This window comes from Callionymus lyra, chromosome 8 (assembly GCF_982586985.1).
Source record: "Callionymus lyra chromosome 8, fCalLyr1.hap1.1, whole genome shotgun sequence".
Classification (NCBI taxonomy): Eukaryota; Metazoa; Chordata; class Actinopteri; order Syngnathiformes; family Callionymidae; genus Callionymus; species Callionymus lyra.
The window spans coordinates 20306223-20329394 of record NC_141825.1 but is presented as its reverse complement, the minus strand read 5'-3'; the positions used below and the strand labels follow the sequence as shown (position 1 = coordinate 20329394).

Sequence of the window (23172 nt, the reverse complement as noted above, 5' to 3'; positions counted from 1 at the left end):
AAAGACCATCTTAATTCATCAAGTTGATGCATTTGGAATTGATTATTGGTGTTGTGGTGGTTGAGAACGTGATATGGTTGGACTGTGTTGTCCTTCTGAGGGCGAGAAATCGGTTGAAGTGGCTATTGAATTGAATTTCCTACAATTGGCCGTGTTAAATCAGGAACAGAAGCTTTGGCCCTATATCACTTAAACAATTATATACAGTATATAGTTCAATGTTGATTCATTTAAACAATTTAAATGACTTTTAAAGGATAACTAATGTGTATCCCCAACTCTCCTGAAGAATTAGAGAAGCCTCTGAGACTCTACAAAGTCCTGTTGACTCGCTTTCAAACCACTCAGATAACTCTCCTGACTACTAAGAGTAACTTATAGTAATTATACTTGTTAGTAGTACTAACACATATGTTGCAGTCCCCGTCTAAAATCTGTTGAAATCAGCTGTAATCACGCCCTGCTTTGTTTATACAACGAGTCCCTTGGAGGTGGAGACTTCAGGGGTTGATGACACGCAGTGACAAACCTTGATGCTTGACCAATCACAGCAGAATGTGTGTGGTTATGGTAAACAAGATGTCATCTCCAGAAAAACAAAGTTTTTAAGCACATTTTCTAATGTAAATATTTTTAAAAAAGAGAGTTTAGTACAAACAGACACATACTGATGATACAATAGTCAAAAATCTATTTAGGACACACTTAAATCAATACATTAGTTGACCAATAAAGCACTTGTAATAAAAATAAAAGAAGCTAGCGTTATTCAAACCATTTATTAAAATTATGAAGTATATAACCACAAACTGGAGGGTGTTGAGAATTATTCATACTATATATAAATCACATTGTGAATTATTGATGTGGTAATATGTTGACGTGATTTTGCGGGTTTTGCACCCCAAGAAAATTGTTTTTCGGTTGCATTCCAAGATATCAATCATAACTGTAGCCATGGCTAAAAGTGCTGGTTATTTCCACTAAGAAATGCTTATCAGACAAAGACACAACTGAATATGGAATTTAATTATATGTCCTTTTTAAATTGCATTTTTTTTTAATTATTTTAATTATACAGGGGAGACAGGGCCACAGGCTGTGGGGGGTCTTTCAGCTTTCATATTTTGTTGATTTATGTTTTGGGGATTTTGTTTGGTCTACTGTAAAATTTTGGCTATTATTATCTCATTTTCTTTGGGTTATTTAGAAATAAGTTCCATCTTAAAATACTGTATAATCAAAGCTACATAAACTACTTGAACCATTGTACAGCAATGGAGTCCCATGCTCTTAATAAAATTGTTTGAGACCCCTGCTTTATTTCCTCCATAATATTTTCTTCTTTTATTCTATACTAAAAAATCCTATGTTGTGTATACAAGTATATAACAAAACAAATACTATATAAGGAATAATCGAAACAATCTCTTGTTCCATTGTTGAATTGAACACCAGCATAATCCTTGCAACAATCGCGTCTAGCAGCTGGTATCATTCTTGTTTAGCCTCCCAGCAAGCAAAGATGGACAGCGGAAAGCTGGTGTCAATCCATGATGGACATGGGTTACCTTGGTGGCTGATGCATCTCTATGAGAGATCACCTTTTCGATGACTTAATGCACAATTTATTTTTTTGCTTTTGAAAAAGCAGATAACCGAAATCAGGCAGATTTTTCAAAGTTTCAATTGTAGTGGCAAACAATTTTTTTTTTTGTGTTGCTGGTGTATAAAGGTCAATTCACCGACATGCTTTTTATGAAAGGTCTCGTATCACGTCTCTCTTCTTGCCTTGTGGCGCCTCAAGTGCTTCCTCAGATTGAGTCAAAGGAAGCCAACATGACTGAGAGTACGAGGAAACTGTTAAGCACGATTTGCTTAAAGGAAGCATCGATTAGGCTTCACTATATAGCAACGGAACGTTATCTAAAGGGGTATAAAAAGTTAGGTTTTCCTGTTAACAAAGAAGTTTTGTTAGAGCAGACACTTACGTATTCCAGAAGTCTCATTTCATGCACCACAGCTGTCAAGGCTATCAGTGGCTTTTATCTTTTTACCTGTCAGTCTCATCCCTGGGAAGAATAGGTTCCTATAATGATGGATGAGCCAAGCTTTTTTGGCCTTTAGACAACACTCAGGTGCTATTGCTTCCTCGCCAAAAATAGGTGCGATACAATCACTTTCCTCTGTTTCGCCTCCAGACGAGGAGCAGATGCAGACGGAGTGCCATCAACATTCAATCGGCACCTCTGGACACACTGCGCCTCCTTGAATACTGATGCTTCGATATCTGTGTTGGTCAAAGTATTCACTTTGGCTCTTGTTTTTCTCTCCCCGTGTTATATCCGACTCCCGGTTCATTATCTCTAAAATGAAGTCAGTTGGGGGACACGTTCGCAAAAATAAGGTCAATTTTACACCATTTGTTCCGCTGCCATTTTGAAAAAATAGAAAGTGGGTGAGTTTTGATGAAGACTTCTGAGCCTTTATACAGTACACATGATTAGCTCGGAAGTAAGGAAGCAACAATTGCGAAGTAGTAACTTTGAGGGCAAAATTTACATTTGGGCAACTTTTTTAGTCAACAGAATAAAATTATAACAGTAAACATAATTCTGTGCCAGTCATTTTGGGGTCACAAAAGCATTATGTTTTTTCGTTTTAACGATAGTTAACGTTGATTTATTTTTGTTTTGTTTTTTGGGCATTATTCATAACAAACAATGTACAAGGATGTTTTTTCTAGCTTTTCAAGCTTCTAATAGTCTAATGGTAATGGGTACTCAAAACGGTGCTAAAAGGGAAAACAAATGTATTGATTTAAGTGTAAGGTAAGGTAAGGTAGAACTTTATTGATCCCTCAATTGTTTAATTTATTGTGTGTCTTAAATAGATCTTGGACTTCTATTGTACTTGATCGAAATGTGTCTGTTTGTACAAACTCTATTTAATTTAAATATTTACGTTTGAAAATGTGCTTAAGCCCTGCCCACTGAAAACACTTTTCTGGAGATTAAATCTTGTTCCCCATAACCACACCCACTCTGCTGTGATTGGTCAAGCATCGAGGTTTGTCGTGGTGCGTCATGAATCCCGGAAGTCTCCACCTCCAAGGGACTCGTTGTAAAAACAAAGTGGGACGTGATTGTCCAAGAAAAGCTATTAATAGTGTTTTATCGATAAATGTAAACAATAAAATACGTTTTTCTAATAATAAATTTATCAAATTATGTAACAATTGTAAAGGACTAACCTATGTTTAGTTACTAAATTTTGTGGCAGAATGTTCTAAAAAATGTTATGCTCTGCCAATTACATTTTTTAGTCTCAATTGTGATGTAAAATAAAAAGTACCTGAAATCACTGATACAACTATTATTATTATTATAACTATTCATATTTTTATATAGCTGTCAAATGTTTTTTCAGGACAATGTATGGATAAAATGAAACCATAACTAGATTGAGGCACATGACTTGTTGCTACTGTGTCCGGTGCCATTAAGATAAGTTAATCAGTTCCCATCCCTTGTTTTACGTGCTAAACATCCCGTGCTATACACTTGTTTTTTTAATTAACATTTTATCATAAACCCTAACAAGTCTTAATCCTGTCTCACCTTCATTGGAGCGTCAATGCTGTGAAGGAGAAGAAAGTACTTTGGATACATTTCTCAAACTAAACACGGTTATTACCTGGGCAAGGTGAGAACAACCATTTGCGGCAAAGCCAGATGTCATCATGAATCCTCCGCAGACAATATTGATGTTGATTATATGCACATAACAATCCAAAAAAGATTGAACTGGTGCTTGGCCATGAACCAAAATGTTCTGGCGTTGGACGCGGCAACTTTAATCATAACTCGCACAACCTCTAAAACTTCGAAATAAGGAGTGAATTATACGAACATGTGATGTGAACAAATGTGTTGTGTGTGCTTAGATGGTCATAAAATCTTGGATTCATCCATATTTATTCAACTTTTATTATACATTACAGTAAAATGTGGTAGAAATGACAGTAATTATGATGGATTGCGAGAGTGACTTTGAAGATAAAGGGTCCAGCTGTAGTCTGCATCACTTCCTTTCAAAAGGTGTAATAAGGTTGAAAGCCAGACTAGCATAAGAGCTTCCTCTCTTAGCTGATGAATATTTCACTAGATGAAGTGTATTCTAAAGCTAGGCGACTGTAATTGGCCTTTTAGCATACATATTGACTATTGATCGCAACCTTTCTTTAAAATATGAACATCCCATCGTAAGACGTCTACTTCCTGCTCTGATTTTTTACTTAAGTAGATGTGCATATTTTTGCGTCTTCATCTCCCACCGTCGCCCCCAGGGATTCGGAATATATCTTGTTGCGTAACAGAAGTGTTTTCCATTCATACATTTGAAGCTGCAGGAATAAACATGCTCAGATGAACGCTGTCTCTCTCTCATGTGCTTGTCAGAAATTTGTATCATTTCCCCCGGTGGTGAGAAAAAAGCACGGGCTTGGAAAGTAATAGATTTGGCTTGAAGGTACCCCTACACACTCGATGTTAGCATTATACAAATTCCAGCATGAGCTTGTGATTAAGAGCATCTGACGATTTTAAGCTTCCTTTATAGTTGAAAATGGGATAGAGACATGTTTTTCATTGATCTCTCTGTTGCTGGGATTCGTGCTGAAAGGTTGAAAGAAAAGTTTAGTTTCTTGCAATTTTTGGCACTTGAATGTCGCTGTGTTTTGTGCAAAAAATCTTGTACAAAACTGTAGAAAACACTTTTAAGGCAATTTATTGTTGTTTGTTGCTGACAATTGTGCTATAATTTTAATGGAACAGTATCTCAATCACACCTACAAACAGTAGCTGAGTGGGATATCTTATGTTTATAAGCAGAAGCATAAGAGATTGCAGACCTCCACCAAGCAGCTCTTTCCCAGCAATGTCGTCATCTTCACTCAATATTTTCCTACATTTATTTAAGTGGCAAAATGCTATGACGAACCTCCAGAGAAACCACTCAGGTATTTCCCTTTAACCAGGATATTTACTGTGTGAGGATTCCTCTCCAACGTTTTTTGTAGCGTTAAATAAATATTTAAATAAATAAATAATTGTTAACCTTAAGTTCTGGAATCTGTCGATGAAAATGCTGTAAAACCTCCTTGAAGATGCAATTAAAAGTGTTGCTACTACTTGACTTTCATCTGGGTCTTCTGCCCCCCCCTGTAACTCCTTCCCCCTGACCTAATATCAGTTGCCCTCCCCTCTTAAACCTTGACTGTGATTTTGTCAGTTTTTTTGTCAGTCTAATAGTCTTTAGGATCAGGATAAAGAGAGACAGATGTACTATTTAATATCTGGATCTATAAAGGTAATCAGCTTGGTTAACCTCTCATGGTGCTACAGGGTTCCTACAGAGATCTTCATTGGCTCAAAATGACCGTGACCATGAACTGTCACTTTTGTGTCAAAGATTCGCCAAAAAGGCCAAAACCATCATATGCTAACTACTACCTAATAATGAGTGCTAGCCTAAAAAGGCTCTTTTGCTTCATCTCAATCCATGGAAGGTTTTAAACAAGCTCTGTAGCTCAAATATTTAGCAAATTACAGAATTTCCAACTTCCAATGTTTTTTGCCTATCTGTAGCCACAAGTATCTTCTGGGCCGTTTTTTAGAATCTGTCGTGATTGGCTGAAAAATGACAACTTTTAGTCCATGCAAGCATGTTAAACAGACAAGAAAAAAACTAAAACTAGATGACATCGCCTTTGAATTTTTTATTTTTAAATATTTTATGCGGTTTTGTATCTTATTAAAATCCCAGAGGCAACGTCAGGTACTTGAGCTCGTACAGTACATAGAAAAAATGATAGATTTTTATATGGCAGCGATGGATTGTTTGTAATCCCACCTAAGGTGCTCATCATTAGCAGTGTTCCCTTGGGTGTTGATTATTCTTCGCTTCCGTGAGAAATATATTGTCATCTGGGATTGAAGAATATATTAAGACGTCTCCACCAAATGGCTTCGGGGCTGCTTGAACCCAGAGATTCCTCCTGTCTATTATATTGTTAGGTGAGTGTTTATCAGGCACTAACAGCCATATGCCTCCACTCACTGTGATGAGGGGTGTTCCAAGAGCATCAGTAGGTCACATCCTAGTGGAGGGTGAAGTTCATCCAGCGTCCTTGTGCCCACTCGGTCTCATTTTCTGCAAACCATAGTTTCGCTTTGTACCCACGCGATGAGTTGAGCCGACAAGCGTACCAGCTTCATACAATGTGCTGCTTGAAGTGCTTCTTATTTTCAAGGAAAATCCCAGTTTTCTTTAACGGCAGTTTCCTTCCTTTAAAACCATGTTTTGCTTCCAGGCAGTATGAAAGGGAGCCAATGTCACCACAGTTCACGCAACTAAGTGCCTGTTAGGGAAGAATGTTTCAGGTTAAATTGTTGGTGGTTGGTGATGGTTAGGGTTTCACATCCTAATGTTTGCAGCGATGGAGTTGCTCTGTTGAGAAGCTTTTATCCGAGGAGAATCTATTGAGCGCTTGCCCTTGACATTGAATTCTATATGGATCGTGAGACGGTAAGTGAAAGGAGCTTCAGAATGTTCTTCTGGTCCAGCACAGCTGCTGCACAGATCATCAGGGATTTACCATTTGTTCGGGCCCTCAGGGGCTCCGATGCAGGCACGATACGGTGAAACGGCTGAATGTCCAGTCCGTCTTAAGTCTTGTTAGGCCCCCTGTTTTTGTCGAGCCAGCACATTGTGAAACTCAATGAGAAAGGGTATCTCGTGGGTCTCCGAGGAGCTTGAGCGTGACTGCACCAAAAAAAAAGGCCAGTGCAGAGAGAGAGAGCGCCGGAGCGAGAGAAGAGGTTCATTCATTAAAGAGCACAACCTTCCCCGGGACAATAGATGTGTATTTTCCTAACATTTTGACACTTAATTGTTCGCGAAAAAAGCTTTTGTAAAAATATACACCTTTGATGTCGGCAGCGAGAAGGCAATGTTCACATTTAATTAGCGGCACGTGTTCCTAAAGGTTCCCTTCTGTTATCAGCTGAGATCATGTATTTATATCTCATTGTCCTCATTAGAACATGACTCTGTTTGATGGCGGCCTCGTGGCTACAGACGACCAACACCATCGGCGCTGAGCTGACGAGAAGGAAATAGCCGACTCTTGATCATCCCTGCAGTCACAGCGTCTCCATTTGTGCTCCTGAGGCTGTTTTGATTTTGTTTTGGACTCGAGCTTTTGTCTCTGGCTTTGTGATGTTGGCTGCTCAATCCCACCCTCCCCTCAGTCCCGATCCATGCTGCCACTAACTCGATGTGTCCCAACAAATCTGCTTTGCTTCCTGGCTTGCATCACGGGATGTTGCCCTCCCCGTCTTTTCTTTTTCTTTTTTTTTTTTGTTCTGCTGAATGAGTGCGTTGCATAATTGAAGTGCCTGCAGATTCAAGGGCTGATTGAAAAGTCTTGCTGGGATGAAAGAGAAAAAAAATTAGTCAGGGGGCTGAGATAGTTCTTTTCCTCTCATTGTCCGTGGTATCTTCGAGCCTCACTGCATGAATACAGGCCGTTGCACACAAGTGTTTTGATAGAACTGCTCTTGAAATACTCTGGTGGGTCACAGTTGAATAAAAAGTAACCGAATAATAAATTCCAGGATTTATATAAATCTTGTGAACTCGTGGCTTCCAAAAGCAAAGCAGCATTATTCAGCACAATGTGATTCTGACGCCGACGTCCTTTTCATCTGCTCACCACTGTTTGCTTCGGTCGTTGGCAGGAAAATTGTTGTGGTTTTTTTCACCAAAATAAAGATTAAACCTATTGAAGACAAACATGGACGAGAGCCTCACTTTGACGAACGTACGACGAAAACGTCCTTTTTGTCTTGTTCGTCGCTGCAAGCGGGTTCAGTGTCACGTTGAACAAACATTTGTTATTATCATAACAACAATAGCCAAGTTAGTGATGATGATTGAGAGACAAAACGGAGGATTTATTAACAATATATCAACATTCATTGACCGTTGATTGTTAGCTTAGTTGCTAACAAACGTAAACCCACATGTAACTTCTCAATCGTTTCAGAGAAAGAGTCAATAAAGAAAAGAAAAGAAGATAAGTTAGATTAAATCTTCCCTTAACAAATCATTTGTGTTGTTAATTCAATTGTGTTTACATGAACACAAACGTATGGCATCTGTTAAGCTACTATCACCAGACTTGTTGTTAGTTTCCAGTGTGAAAACGACAGTCACATCTAAAATAAAAAATATATAAGTACATTTGCTGAGGTCAAGGTCTAAAGTTAGTGGTAAGTCAATTGGCAAATTTGGAGAATTCCATTTTTTCTGTTTTAAATAGCTACCATCACCACAGAGCAAGAAGGTTACTGGTTCAATTCCTTGTTGGGGGGGTTGGTTACTTGCTGCTTTTCTGTGTGGAGTTTGTATGGGTTAAATCTGGGCACTCCGGTTTCCTCCCACATACGGTTGATTTGGAACTTTGGGAAATTGTCTGTAGGTAGCAGTGTGTGTGCAAAGGGTTGTATATCTTTCTTTGTTTGTGTTGCGAGTGGCGTTCTGTTCAGGGTGTCCCTCGCCTCTCGCCCCGAGAAACTGGGATAGGCTTCAGACCCCCCTGCGATAAGGGAATAAGCGGCAGAAAGTGAAAGAAACATGACCTAAGAAATACTCTTACAGCTTCAATCCCTTCCACGTCTCCACGTGAGTCTACACTGGATTCAGTTGCTTTATACTCCATCCATCTGATGAAGGAACCCTGAGAGAAATAAGAAAAATACACTCCAGACAAAAGACTCTGGAGACGTTAGTGATGATGAAATGGACAGAAGGATCTTTGTTTACTGTGGATGTGGACCACAGCTGTCAATCACATCCAAGGTTCCTAAAGTTGATTCAAGGAACTGTTGTCAGGTGCAGAACAGTGTCAGCGCAGGGATTTCTCCGGACAGCCCAGAGGAGGCGCCTCAGACTCTAATCCTTTCTCAACCGATTTCCGAGTCACTTTGCTGTGAGCGAGGCTTTCAGCTCTTCCTGAGGGTGATCAGCAGACGCGGGGCCCTTGAACGTGGACGGAAGCGGAGCCGACGACCCCTCTAAACGGTTAATGGCTGTCCCACTTCACAGCACCCAGCTGAGGCACCCGACCGCAGCCTCCGCTGAACGCGCCGCTAAGCGTGAGATGAGCGACACAGAGATTTTTTTTTTTTTCACTCGCAACTTGACCCAGTACAATCTGTGTTGTCCGCAAATAGAATCTCCTCTGAGTTTTCTTTCAGGCCAATGTAATTTTCTGCGCAGTCTCGGGCCCCGTGAGAGTCCTCGAGGGGATAAAATGGCCGAATGAAAATTTAACCAGTCATATATAGCTTTTTAATCTTAGTATACATCTGCCCCCAATGCTATTCATGAATTCATGAAGTGCTCATTCTGTGCCTGAAAGCTCTTTTTTTCCTCCATCGCCACCATGACAGACGCTGAATAATTTACTTGTTGTACAATTTACACTCCATGTACAGTGTATGCTGGGGACCGGCTGCCCTTGGGAGCCTTCTGGAGATAGAACCAAGGACCCTTTATTGCTGAGCTGCACAATCGCCGGGCGTTTCTTAAAGTTTCTTAAGATACATATTGGGTGAAGACGTGTCTGTAAAGCTCAAAGAGTCCGTCGACACGGAACGCTGGACTCTGATGTATTTATTTCACTTCTTACTTTTACAGAAATTTTGCATACCTGCGCCGAGGAGCTCATTTTTCATGAAACAGCATCAACAGCATTTTTTGTGTCAAGGCAAAAAAGACCAGAATCTACGCAGTTTTCCTAAAAAAAATATATAATTAAAATTATTATTATTTATAACACAGTCCACGAATTTGCGAGATTAAAGGTTTAGTCTTTCATAACAACGCAAACAAATGTTCTGAACACAGTCACAATAAAGTTGTTAAATGTATTCATTTTAGTTGTTAAAATTAGTTTTTTATTAGTTTTTTGAAACCTTCATATTCTCTCCAGTGAACGTAAACTAGATTATTATTATTATTATTATAGAAGTTTTCAGCTCAACAGGGCATTCAAGACCATTTTTCTCCTTGAAGCATAAAATGACTTAAATAATTGTTGAATAATTACTATAATATAATTCATATAATAACTATGGCGGGCCACATAAAATAACCGGTCGGGTTGGATTTGCCTCCTGGGCTTTGTTTGACAAACTTGGTTTGGGATATTAAATTAGATTTGTTAAATACATATTTGCTTTATAAAGTTTATAAAGATTTGAAGATAAAAATAAAGTGTTACCATGTTTAAGTATTTCCTTTTTGATGGCTCATGTTACTGTTGTATATTTTTGAGATCAACCAAGTGATAAGAAAATGTTGAATTCAAAACTAATTGAAAACCAAAAACCGTCAAAAATAGTTCAAAATATATTCATGTTTAACTTTGCTTTAAACTTGTATTTCCAAACCAGACCAGGAACGTTCGAGTCTAGATTTGAGTAAATTAAATTCCTTTTCTAAAGTAAACATGAGTTTAGTCTGCATTATACCTCCCTTGACCATCCTACTTGTGTTATTGAAACAATTAGAGTAGAAAAACATGTATTTAATTCCAACTGTTTTGTTTTCTCTTCATCCGTGCATCGTACTGGAGAACAAAGATTGACTGCTTGCTGATCTTTATCCTCAGACATCTGAAAAACAGCCTAAATAAATAGTTATAAAGTCAAGGTCTGACTATTTTAATCGGATGTTATTTTCTGTTGCCTGAGAATAGCTGTGATAAATAAGGCTGTCTTTCATGAGCGTGAAGAAGACTTGTTTTCTCTCAATCAAAGCGTTTGTTCAACAAACGACGTTCGTTAACTTGAAGGTTCCGTCTCTCTTCATTTGATTTGTACAACCGTTTGTTGGGTTTTGTCATTTTCTGGCAGGCTGTTTAGCGCATGTATGGGAACATGAATCACAGCCTGTGTGTAAAAAACAATCTTATTTGATCTGGGGTGAGTGGCCTCTGTTTTTATTTCAGTGCAAAAATCAATGATTCGCTGCATGGGAAGAAATCCTTATAAAAAAAAGCGAGATGGAGTTTGCGGTAAAAGAGGCTGCAGCGACCGAGGGGTTGTAAAATAATAAAGTGGCTTCACCCTAAAGTGGTTTGGCATTTTCTCTCAATTTATGGTTCACAAAGCAGTAATGAGAGAAGCGTTTACTAATTACTTAAACAAAAGGTTCACGCTGCCATTTAGACAAAACCAGCACTTTGTGTTTAAAATATAGCTTCTTAAATATTCCCTCTTTTTTTCTCACGGTGTTGGAAGTAGAAGAGTGTTATGAGCCTGAGAAGGACTGCAAGAGAAGATATATAAAGAGAAGTGCACTTTATGAAACCACATTATTTTTACGAGTACAAGGTCTGGCCGCCTTCTCTTGAATAGAAATGGAATACAGAAGTAATATTATTCTCAGCAGCCAATACATGATTGTACTCTTGATTCTGAACGAGTCATTGTTACAATGTCTCCATGCGTCCCAGGATATGTAATAGTGAGCTCATCTTGGGAAGAAAAAATAATTAAAGCTTGTCTTTTGTATTGTTGGGTTAGCCCATACGTGCTGTTACGATCTGCAGATTATAATCCATGCATCTTCTGGTTTAGACTATTGTATTTGTTTATTTTCATGTCTAAACAAGAAGGAGCTGTCTTTCCTGTAGTTCATACAAAACTCTGCAGCGAGAATTCTAACCCTGACTCTAGTAGAAGAACTTACATTTCTCCGATCCTTAAATCTCTTCTCTGGCTGCCAGTTTCTTTTAGGATCAGTTTAAAAATTCTGGTTCTTACTTTCAGATCTATTCATGGTCAGACTCCTCCTTACATCAGTGATCTGATCCAGCCTTACACCCCAGCTCGGGCTCTGAGGTCTGTGGATCAGAATCTACTGATGGTTCCTGAACACACTTGAAGACCAGAGGAGAGAAATCCTTCCAGACTGTTGCTACTAAGCTTTGGAACGATCTTCCTCTCCCTCTGTGTTTGATGATCTACTGACTCCTTTAAGAAACATCTTAAGACCTTCTTATTTGTGCAGACTTTTCCCTGATTTTCTGGGACTCCTGTGTTTGTCTTATGTGTCTTGATCTTTTAAAGTATCTATTTTAACTGTGTATTGTTTTCGAGTGTCGACTATTACTTACTTACTTCCAGGTCTTAAAATGGAAGATGCAGTAGGGATATGTATCGTTAGGGTTTTCCAAAACGTGTGTGAAACAGTACCTAATGAATGAATACAAAAAAATGGCTATTTCTTGGATTTTCCACAAATAGATTTAAACATGTTTTCATGCTTAAAACTCTGACACTAGCTAGGTCATGTGACGATTATTTGCAAGGTGATTTAATATATATTATATATTTAATATCCGTAAATACACGTTGAAAATCTGTATTTGACACAAACACATTTGTTTCCGGGCCTTCGGGTCACCCTGACCCAGAGATAGCACAAGAGTTAAAACACAAGTTTGAAGAATGCTGTCCTAAATGAGTCGCATGACGAGACTACATTTCCATGTCCTGAGACCATTAGTTACAGTTAGATTAGTACCAACCGGCATGAAGTGAGAGCAAATAAAAGCGAGAAGCCATTTATATTTTACAGGCTTTGCAGTGGAGATTCTTCCTAGTGGGTGTTAACAAGTTCTAAGTGGTTGTTAAGTCTTGTGTGACACCATTTCTGGGTTCTGTTTTTCTGGAAAACAGAATATTATTGTGAATTATTAAAGCAATTATGTTTTTTTTGTTGTTGTAACTTTCCTTTATTTCCCTAAACTTAATGGGGTTAGGTGACTTGGAAAGGAGCAGTACACATTTAGAACTTCAGAATCCATTCTTCCTACTTAGACCGTCAACTTTCTTACTTTTTTGGAAGGAAAATATCTGGCAACGCCACGATCAGGCTAAACAATAAAAAGAAATTGTCGTTTCAAGTTGTGCTCAATAATATATCATATTGAAATTGGGACTTTTCAGTTTTTATTGTAATTTACTTTGGAGTTGCTTTGAGGAACTGGACAAATTACAGTTATTTTTCTCCAGTGAATACTTTTCATTGGTCAGTTAAATTGAAAAGTTATTTTCAGTCCTGCTGGTCGGTGACAGCCAAGTTTTTTGTTTCATTAGCAAGTTTCCATGGGGTCTGATCTTAAGTATTGCAATAAAAACGGGTGCAAGAAAACATCTACTACAAAACTACTTGTGTGCTTTAATTATAATGGAACGTTGCAATACATTAAACAATAAAAAGAATGATTTTAATTCTTGTGTTCAGCTCTGTTGGTCGCTTCCTGTTCCGATGCTCCAGGGTTATACTCTGTAATGGAAAACCTCCGGCCAAATTTTCCTCCTGGCAGCTTTTTCTGTAGGGCAGCAAATACATGTGTACCTGGAGCTCACCAATCTCTGAAGTGTCTCGAGGCCAACATTCTCACACCCCGGATGACAGCTGCTGGGGGAACAAAAGCCAAATCTTGATGACTCGGCGCGGCAGAAAACGGGGGTGTTAAAAGGTCAAAGTGATGTCACTTCCACACAAACCAGCGGTGACTAAACCGGGCGTCTGGAGTTGGGGTTGTTTTGTGTCACTGAGCCGACAGCAGCAGGTGATAATCTCCGGGCCGGCAGCCCCAGACTGGGGGTCAACCCCCATTTTCTTCCTCATGACTCCCCATAATGTCTTTTCCTCTTATTCCTTGCACTTCCGACTCTCCAGCTTCAATATCGTCGCCGCTTCCCGGCTGACCTTAGGTTTCTAATCTTCCTCAAAAGCAGATTCTCTCAGTAGATTTGTGAGTGTTTTTTCCTCGGGATTGTTGACGGAGTCAGTCATCTATAGACACATAGTCACTACGGTAGACAAAAGTACTCCGATAAGAGTAGAACGTCTACTAAAGTAAAGAGTGATTGAATACATTGTCAATTGCCGAGCTGTATGAAGGAGACACAATCTTGAACTGTAACAGACCCACAATTTGATAAAGAATTGCCTTTCACGTGAAAAGCACCAAAACAGCTCATACCTCTGCCAAGGACCTTTTTAAAAAAAATTAACATTCCAATCGAATTATGTCACCAACCTCAAATAAATACAGTGTCTCTACCGATACTTACAAAGTTTTAAAAGGCGAAAATAAGGCTTGAATTGACAATAAAATGGTTTAAATCTCATTTTTAAAACTCTTAAAGTAAGTAAGATTTGATGTTAGATTCAAATCTCAAAATGTATGGTTATTTATTCATTGAAATAAGTTACAGATTGACTGGCAATCACAACAGCGGAACTAAAGAAAAACAGAGAAGCGGTCAAAGCCGAGCCTCTTGCAACAGTGTACTGTAGATTCAAGTGTAAATTCAACGATGATTGTTCAAACAACATTTTTCTCACAGGTGCAAGGAACAAGACAGTGTGTACTTTGAGCAAATTTTAACTCGATGAAAAAAAAAAGTCTTAAAAAAAACTACCCTTAAAGTGTAGAAGCCCTGAAATATTTGAAATATTTAGATTGAGAATGAGTTGTTGGGCGCTAATTCGCAACCTGCAGTTCATCACCACTGCCCCACTAGCAACTGTCAGCGGCATCATTCTACATCATTCTACAGTCCTTATATTTGACTTGGTGTCTTTATACAATAAAACATTTATTTACTATAGTTACATAATTAATGATTGAATTTATGCTTTTATTAATTGAGCAAAAGTTTTTGTTGCCATTAGTAGAAGCGCACAGAAGCCACATGGGAAACAACTGGTTTAAAACAGTGAAGGTGATGCATAAGTGCGAAAAAGCTGCAGTTCACAGAATGTCCACTTGAGGTAGGCTGCAGAAAAAAGTAAATGCCAAGAACATCTTTACAAATGACAAGTACATTTTAACTACCATAACCTCAATTATTAAGGCAAAGTTTTCGTCACACAATCTTCTTCTTCGTCTGAATTTCCAAGATGGCCGCCATTCAGATAATAGGTCGAAATTTTACGCCATCCATGAGTTATTCAACAAGTTATTTGCGCTACCTTAAAAGCACTTAATCTGAAAATACGGAGTTTCCTGCGACTATAGTTTTTCTTCACGGACAAATAGAGTTTGATAGCATCTAAACATGTATTTCTAGTACGAGCTCGTTAAGGCGTGAGATACTGCCACACCTGCAGGTCGTCACACAGGGCGCTCTGTGGCCGTGCGTCCACTCAGACGGCGTGCATGTGGAGAGAACCTCGCAGTCGCCCACGGGCACCTGAGCCGGCGGTTTGATGTGTGCAGATAATTGGTGTGGAATATCGGGCGGAGCAGTGGGGAAAAGCTGGCAGATGGGGGCGCCGCGGCGACTTTATTGGTACCATGGGACACCCCCGCCGTGATTGGTGGAGCACTGTGCGATAAGGAGCATGTGCTTTCAGCGGAGGCATCGACTCGTACCACATTACACGGCTCACTAACACATGAGGCTGAAGGAACGGATGCTGCCGCCGTCTGCTGCAACACCCGTGATCCGGCCCCGGATCCCATTGATGAAATCGCGAAAGCAGAAGTGCAAGAATGGATCAAAGGCTGAAGTCTATCCGTGCAAGTCTGTGTATAATGCATCGCTTCTGTTTCTGAGTCACAAATTCTCTTTACTTTTTATCAAAGCTTTTTTATTTTTTAAAACAACAGAATTTAACATGAATTTTGTCTAATTAATCCAGGGGTAGGCAATTAAATTTCCTCCGGGGCCATATTATATACTGACTGCTGTGAGGGGCCGTCAATCCAAAAGATCAAAGCGCTAAATGTGAAAACCTTACATATTTATAAACCTTTTGTGTAAAAGATAGTGATAAAATGTTTGGCCTCTCAAGGGCCGCATGAATACAGTCAAAGGGCTGTATGTGGCTTAAACAATACATTTAAAAAAAGAGTGACACACGATGTCAACATGCCACTCAGCTATTTGTAATGACTGACAGTACACCCATAGTTAAGTATGTTATCAAAAATACGATTCAAGGTTGTTTCATTTGGCGACATTTTGTGCCACTTTTGTCAACTTTTTTACAGTAAGCAGTGGAGCTCCAGTTTAGATAACACAACATGACCCTCTCGGAGAGACGTAAGGTTGACGTTGCCACTCAGGAAATTATAATTGAATATCTCTGGTGTAGATTGACAAGGATGGCTCGATGAAACCAAACATGAAATTTTTCTACCTGAGGAAACCTTGTCTTTTGAGTCGGACCTAGGACTCTAAATAATATAGACTTTTAGTAGCATCTGTGACGTCGCCCGTCCTTTACTTTTTTTGGAAATGCAGTCCTCTGGTTCAGCCAGACTCGGGTCAAAATGGCGATTTTTAGTTGCGATATAATTGTAATTGGATGATGAAACCAAGTCTCTTTTGTTGTGGCTATGATGGCTAGTTTGGTTTTTGCTAATTGTGTATGTGACTTTACTCTCTAGCCTCATGTTGACTCACTGTGTTTCTTGCATATATTTACTAGCTTACATTTTTTAGAAACGGTGTGGTCCCCCTTGGGTGATACATGGGGGTCTCTACTTTAAATATCCTGATGCTAATCCGTAGTGTGTTTTTCTTCTTGTGTGTTTTATTTTATTTTATTTTATTTTATTTTATTTTATTTTATTTTATTTTATTTTATTTTATTTTATTTTATTTTATTTTATTTTATTTTATTTTGTTAATAGTGTTAAAATTTCTAATATTGTAAATAATTTGTATATTTTTAAGATCGTTTTATTTTATTTATTTTTTTTTTTATTATTTTTTATTATCTCTTTTATTATTTCTTTTTTCCTTGCACTTTATTTTTTTCAACTGTGCTGTTGTAAAAGTGTGTTTCCCCTCTGGGGATGAATACACATTTTCTATTTCTATTTCTATTCTAACTCAAATTGTCTAAGTCTTGGAAATGGAAAATTCAATTTTTTTTACATCTGTAGCAAATAATCAAAGCCAAAAAATATAAAAACTTGACAAAAAAGGATAAGTCAATCATTGGAAATTGTATAAAAAAGGGAGCCCTACACTGAGTTTGCACCAGTACTAAACTGAATATCCTCCCACTGGCGAGAAAAAAGCCCACACCTTTGAACCCACTGATCTAAACAATAGGGTTGAGACCATATTTAAAAGTGTGTCCCTCTGTTGTGTGTTCATTCTGAGCCTCCATATTTGACTGCTGGTCTCGCTGCCTCCTCGGACGGTTGGCCTGGACTTTACGACGTCTTAAAAAAAGCAGCAGTATGGATGACTTCGTCTCCGCTTGATCGGATGTTGAACATTAAACGTTAAAAGCAGATAAAGGGCTCGGCCAGAAAGCTCATCTCCCCACACATGCCAAGGTCGGAACATCGGGCTGAGACCCCGGAGCCTCCGGTCCAGGGACTTCCTGAGGACACCGGGTGTGGAGCAGCAGGAGCCCGAAAAGCGTCGATGAATGCGTCTGATTAGGCTCTCAGAAAGCGATCACACAGATTGGGCGGCGGCTCGCAGGTTTCACAGTCACTTAGGAGAGCGACACACTTGGACGAGCTCCCTTCGCTCAGCATTAAACACAATTAAGTGAAGACACTGTATCGAGCCCCACCTGGGCTCTTTAAACTCCCGCCGCTTCTCTCGCCAATCCATAAATCCTCTTCAATCTTCCAGGTCTCTTAAACTCGCCGCGCCCCATTGTGTCCCCGAAAAGAAAAAAAAAACCTCTGCTGCACCCCCCCCCACCCCACGTCATTTGGCCGACCCAGAAGTGTTCCATAAATTTGCTAAACAGCGCAGGGACGTGACCTTTAGAGGAATTCTGGATTGACATTTCCACTCTCTATTTTAATTAGGGACACATAAATGGACAGAAGGTTCCTCCTGGACAATTCAGTCGCTTTTAAATTATTTAGGACGGATGGCAGGCTCAAGGGCCGCTGCTCCAGTGAAGCCCTTCCACTCGTTTGAAGTGACATGTTTTCACTCGCATGTGACCGATTAGCATGGATCATGGAGCCACGGTTTTGCATAGGCAGCGAGAATTGAGGGATTGTAGTGATATAAATATCTATTAGGTGTTATAGATTCTTTATCTACTTTTAGTTTTGAGTCTTATCGTCAAGACTGAACTTCAGAGATTCTTTTTATACCCAAATTTTTATAAGCTTTTATAATGATTAGTATGTTTTGGGAAGAAAAATAAACGTAACATTTTATTTGGAGAAGCAGGGATTTTGTTGGAGGGTAAAGGGGAGGAATTACCATTATCTCGGACACCCGGTGGTTGATGCAGGTACTTCATATCGATCGTCTTTGAGTTTGTCGCACACTTGATGTCATAACTTCGGAAATGTGGCCACTTTTTTGAGTGATTTTATTCACATTCGTTCACAAGGAAACGTTGTCGTCAACTAAGGAAGTCATGATTTATAATATGAACGATATTTAGCTTTAGTGTTTTCTCTGGGTCAAGGTGACCCGGAGGCCTCAAAGCAAAGGTTTTTGTGGTATCCCTTGTGTTGTCTATGGGTCAAGGTGACCCGGAGGCCTCAAAGCAAAGGTTTTTGTGGTATCCCTTGTGTTGTCTATGGGTCAAGGTGACCCGGAGGCCTGAAAATAAAGGTTTTTGTGGTATCCCTTGTGTTGTCTCTGGGTCAAGGTGACCCGGAGGCCCAAAAATAAAGGTGTTTGTGGTATCCCTTGTGTTGTCTCTGGGTCAAGATGAACGACCTCCGTGGCTCCATGATACAAGGGATACCACAAACATGTTTTCGGGCCTTGGGTCACCTTGAGCCAGAGATAGCACAAGGGTTAAGCTGGTTCCCTTCATTGCATATAATCAAATGATATCAACAGTTTATTTTTAATTTTTTAATACAACATTTACATTCAATATGAGTTCATATATGATATATTTAATTAATTTAGTTTATTGACTGTAAAACTATGTTATTGCCAAAGAATGACAATAAAAAAAGACATCAAGAAATCAGTTCAAAAGAGAAGAATCAACTGTTTCTAGTTTTTGTTCCAAGTCTCAAAAAGATTGTCTTCACTATTCGCCCTGTGAGGCGTAACCAGCCGAGCGTGAATGGAATGGGAATAAGTTTAGAACACGAAGAGCTCGTCACACTGTCGTTCTCTTCAATGAGGCTAACATTCTGGGCTGGACCACTTCAAAGCCTGGTCCACTTGTTCAGCTCCTGCATGTCTCCTGTGCTCGTGCAATAAAGTGAACACGGTGTCGACTCCTCTTACTTCACAGGCTCCAGGTTCAACCCCCAGAGGCGTGAAAAAATGTTATTTATATATATATATATATATATATACATATTGTTGAAAAAAAGAATGATAGATGAAATAAGCAAATCATGTTTAAAATAAGATTTTGCATTTAAACATATATAGAATAACAACAATTTGTTTGATTATATATTTGATTGGGAATAACATTAACAGAACAACAATTATGAGGATCAATATAAATACTATGAAATAGTGAAAGAATAAAATAAAAACATATAGATTAAATTGCCAAAAATATATACATTTTGTTCAAATTATATCTGATGCAAAAACTATTTGTAGAAAATATTATATATATATTACTATATCATTAATTTATCAACGATAAATAAATACCTTATCTTAAGAAAAAAATAATGATTCAAAAAGGAAATCATAGCAAATAATGAGATTATACATGAAAATATATAGATAATAACAAAAATGTATTTAACTTGCTTTAATTTTGCTAAAACTGTTTTTTTGAGACGAAGAAAAACCTATAGATTACATTGCCAGAAGAAAAAAAAAGTGTTTTGGCTACAATTCTATTCGAGAAAAGAACTATAAATAGAACATTTTAATATTTAAAAATAAAATTCAAAACAATTGAAAAAAAGGAAATCATTATTAATGTAATCATGCTTTGAAATAATATATAGATAATAAAAACACAAAAAATGAATATAAATATGTTAAAAAAGAAATACCCAAAGACATATATATATATATATATATATATATATATATATACTGTGTACATATATGTGAACATATAGGGTCACAATTGTATCCAGCTTCCAATACTAATCTGAAAAAAAAGTAGAAAATTATAATGAAATGAAGAATAACATAAAAAAAAACATGAATACAGTCAAAGGGCCACGTCTGTCCCCGGGGCCACAGAGGATCATTAGATCCCGTCCTAATATTTAGAACGTTACCATTCATCCGTCTACATATTCAGAAATTAAAGCGTGAACCTAGAGTCTCACACATTATCGTGCCCCGAGGCAGGACCAGGCAGCGAAGCGACACAAATCAAACGTCGGCGCAGCTCAGTGCAAGAGTTAATGAGAGTCAACACCGGGGCGTTTCACCCCGTGGACCCCGAGCGAGACCTCGACCGTGACTCGAGGCTCTGATCCTGGAGGACTCATTAGACCACGAGTCTCTCTCTCCGCACCTCATGAGGATTCATCCGAGTGCGTTCAAACATTTCACGGACGACTCATGGTCGACTGATTCACGTGCAGCTGATCAAAACACAAGAGCAGCATGTGTTTCTCCTTTTTTAAAACCCTTGTCTCCTTCACAAGAGGAGCGTAATTACTGCTAACACCTCAGTCTTCAAGTCCTCCAACTGTTGCAAACACATTACTTTCCTGGACCAGGACTTTAGGAGCTGGATCGTGGATCCGACCCCCGTCACCCACACATCTCTCACACTTCTCAACTGAAATTTTGAAAGCATTTATTTCTATAAATAACCAACTTGTTTCATCTGCGGCGGAGCGTTTGAAGGTAGATGAGAAGCAGCGGAACTCTGCCGCGAGGGAAATTGTTTCTGTGCGCGAGATGGTGTAATTGTTGGAGAGAGAAGGGAAAGAAAATAAGAAAAAAATAATATGATTATCCTCCTACATCTTGGATGGAGCTGCAGCTGCACATGTGTTCATGCTGACGGGCATGTTTGATGGAAGTGCGTCAAAATATTGGTTGATTTTCACATTTCTAATTATTTTAATGTAATTTTTTAAGGGTTTTTTCATTGAATACTCGAATTCAAACTTAACTCTATTTTAGGGTTAATTTGTGGGGGTGGGTAATAATTACATTTATTTCAATAAAACATTTTTCAAAATGAATGAAAACTTTTTTTTGCACATGGAGTTTAATATTATAAATCAAATAATTAAAAATGAATTTTCTAAACTCAATATATTGTTATTTGTAGCCTTTTTAATTCAGTATTTTCTGGTATATTATTTATATCTATAGAAACATTTTTATATTCAATTAAAAAAAAAAAGTGACAATTAAAATAAATCTAATTTACAACATATATTTGGGAATTATCAAAATAAAAGAAAATATATATATATTATATGTTATTTTATTTTATTTTTATTTTTATTCTATTTTATTTTGTTAATAGTGTTAAATGTCTAATATTGTAAATAATCTGTATATTTTTAAGATCGTTTTATTTTTATTTTTTTTATTATCTCTTTTATTATTTCTTTTTTCCTTGCACTTTATTTTTTTCAACTGTGCTGTTGTAAAAGTGTGTTTCTCCTCTGGGGATGAATACACATTTTCTATTCTATTCTATACATTTTTAATATTCAGTTATTGAAGGAAAAAACCTAATACAAAATAAATGATTTAATAATTTTGTTCGGAAAAATAATATGATTAAATACTTGTAAAAATTCCAAATAGACTCATTTAAATGCAAATTGAAACCGGATTTAATTTTCTAACTAGACAGATGGGTGATTAAAAAGTGTCATTTGTTCATTATTTTCATTGTTAATTTTCATTTTGTTGGGACCAATAATGACATTTGTTAAAGCTGGATTCTACATAATCAGCTCAAACCTGTTAATCCGACACCGAGCGAAATTCCGCTGTAATATTCCCATCATGCTTTGTAATGTGTGTTTAAAACAATCCGGATGGACTGCATGGAGCAAAAAAAACCTGTTGCTTCTTCCTGCGCAGCTCGCTCTTAATTAAAAGCAAGAAATACATGACAAGGCGTGACAATCTCCATGTCGACGTGACGAGACCTCCCACGGCGGCCCAGAACATGAACCGTGGCTGAAAATAATTCCTGCCGCTGATCCCGGCGTGATGTTCCTGCTCTCACCTTGTGTCTTCTCCGTTACTCCACAGCTATGCGGCTGTGGGCTGCTCGGCGTGGGCATCTGGCTCTCCGTGTCGCAGGGCAGCTTCGCCACCTTCTCGCCCTCGTTCCCCTCGCTCTCCGCCGCCAACATGGTCATCGCCATCGGTGCCATCGTCATGGTAACGGGCTTCCTGGGTTGCCTGGGCGCCATCAAGGAGAACAAGTGCCTGCTTCTGAGCGTGAGTGCAACCATGTGTCACACACACACAAAAGTAGGACTGATGACACAAAAGTATCATCTTCACCTGGAACAAAATCCAGTCATTTGATGACAAGTGATGTGTTGATGAGGCTTCATGAAACACCTTCTGTATCATGATACACCTTCACTTCATTTTAAAAAGGCCATCTAGTGATGGCACTCTAAGTTTAAATATTAAGTTTTAAATACACTGAATACGTAGAATAGAGCCACTAATAAAGTGACACCTAGTGGTGTCTCAAATGAAGACACTGTATCATGATACACTTCACTACACCACTGTTTCATGAAGCCTCACCAACACATCACTCGTGATCAGTATCAAATGGTAAACTCTTGCTCCTCACCATAGCGAGGCAGGTAACGTTTCCGTTAAATTTTACTAATTTAATTTATTTTGTCATGAATTTAGCCCCACATTAATACTGACAGAACAACACTAAGTCTGGTTTTGCTCGAGGTTTCTGCCTTCTAAAAAAATATGTTTTTCCCTCGCCACTGTCACACTGGGATTTAACTCATTGTTGATTTGCTGGGATCTGTTTTGCTTTTCTCCAATACTGTCTTACTTAACTTGTTATCCCGGGGTCAATATGACCCAAAGGTCCAAAAACAAATGGGTTTGTGGTATCCCTTGTGTCGTCTCTGGGTCAAGGTGACACAATGGTTAAACTGTGAAGTAT

At 38.4% G+C, this 23172-nt stretch overlaps 1 protein-coding gene across 3 annotated transcripts in view; it reads left to right on the top strand.

Annotated features, from left to right (window-relative positions):
• Positions 1-23172, top strand: part of tspan9a (tetraspanin 9a) — a 293357-nt gene that overhangs the window by 231357 nt on the left and 38828 nt on the right. For all 3 annotated transcript variants that reach the window (XM_087796893.1, XM_087796892.1, XM_087796894.1), the window contains one exon: positions 22275-22466. In XM_087796893.1, coding sequence (XP_087653019.1) covers positions 22275-22466 — 192 coding nt within the window. The remainder of the gene's footprint in view (positions 1-22274; positions 22467-23172) is intronic.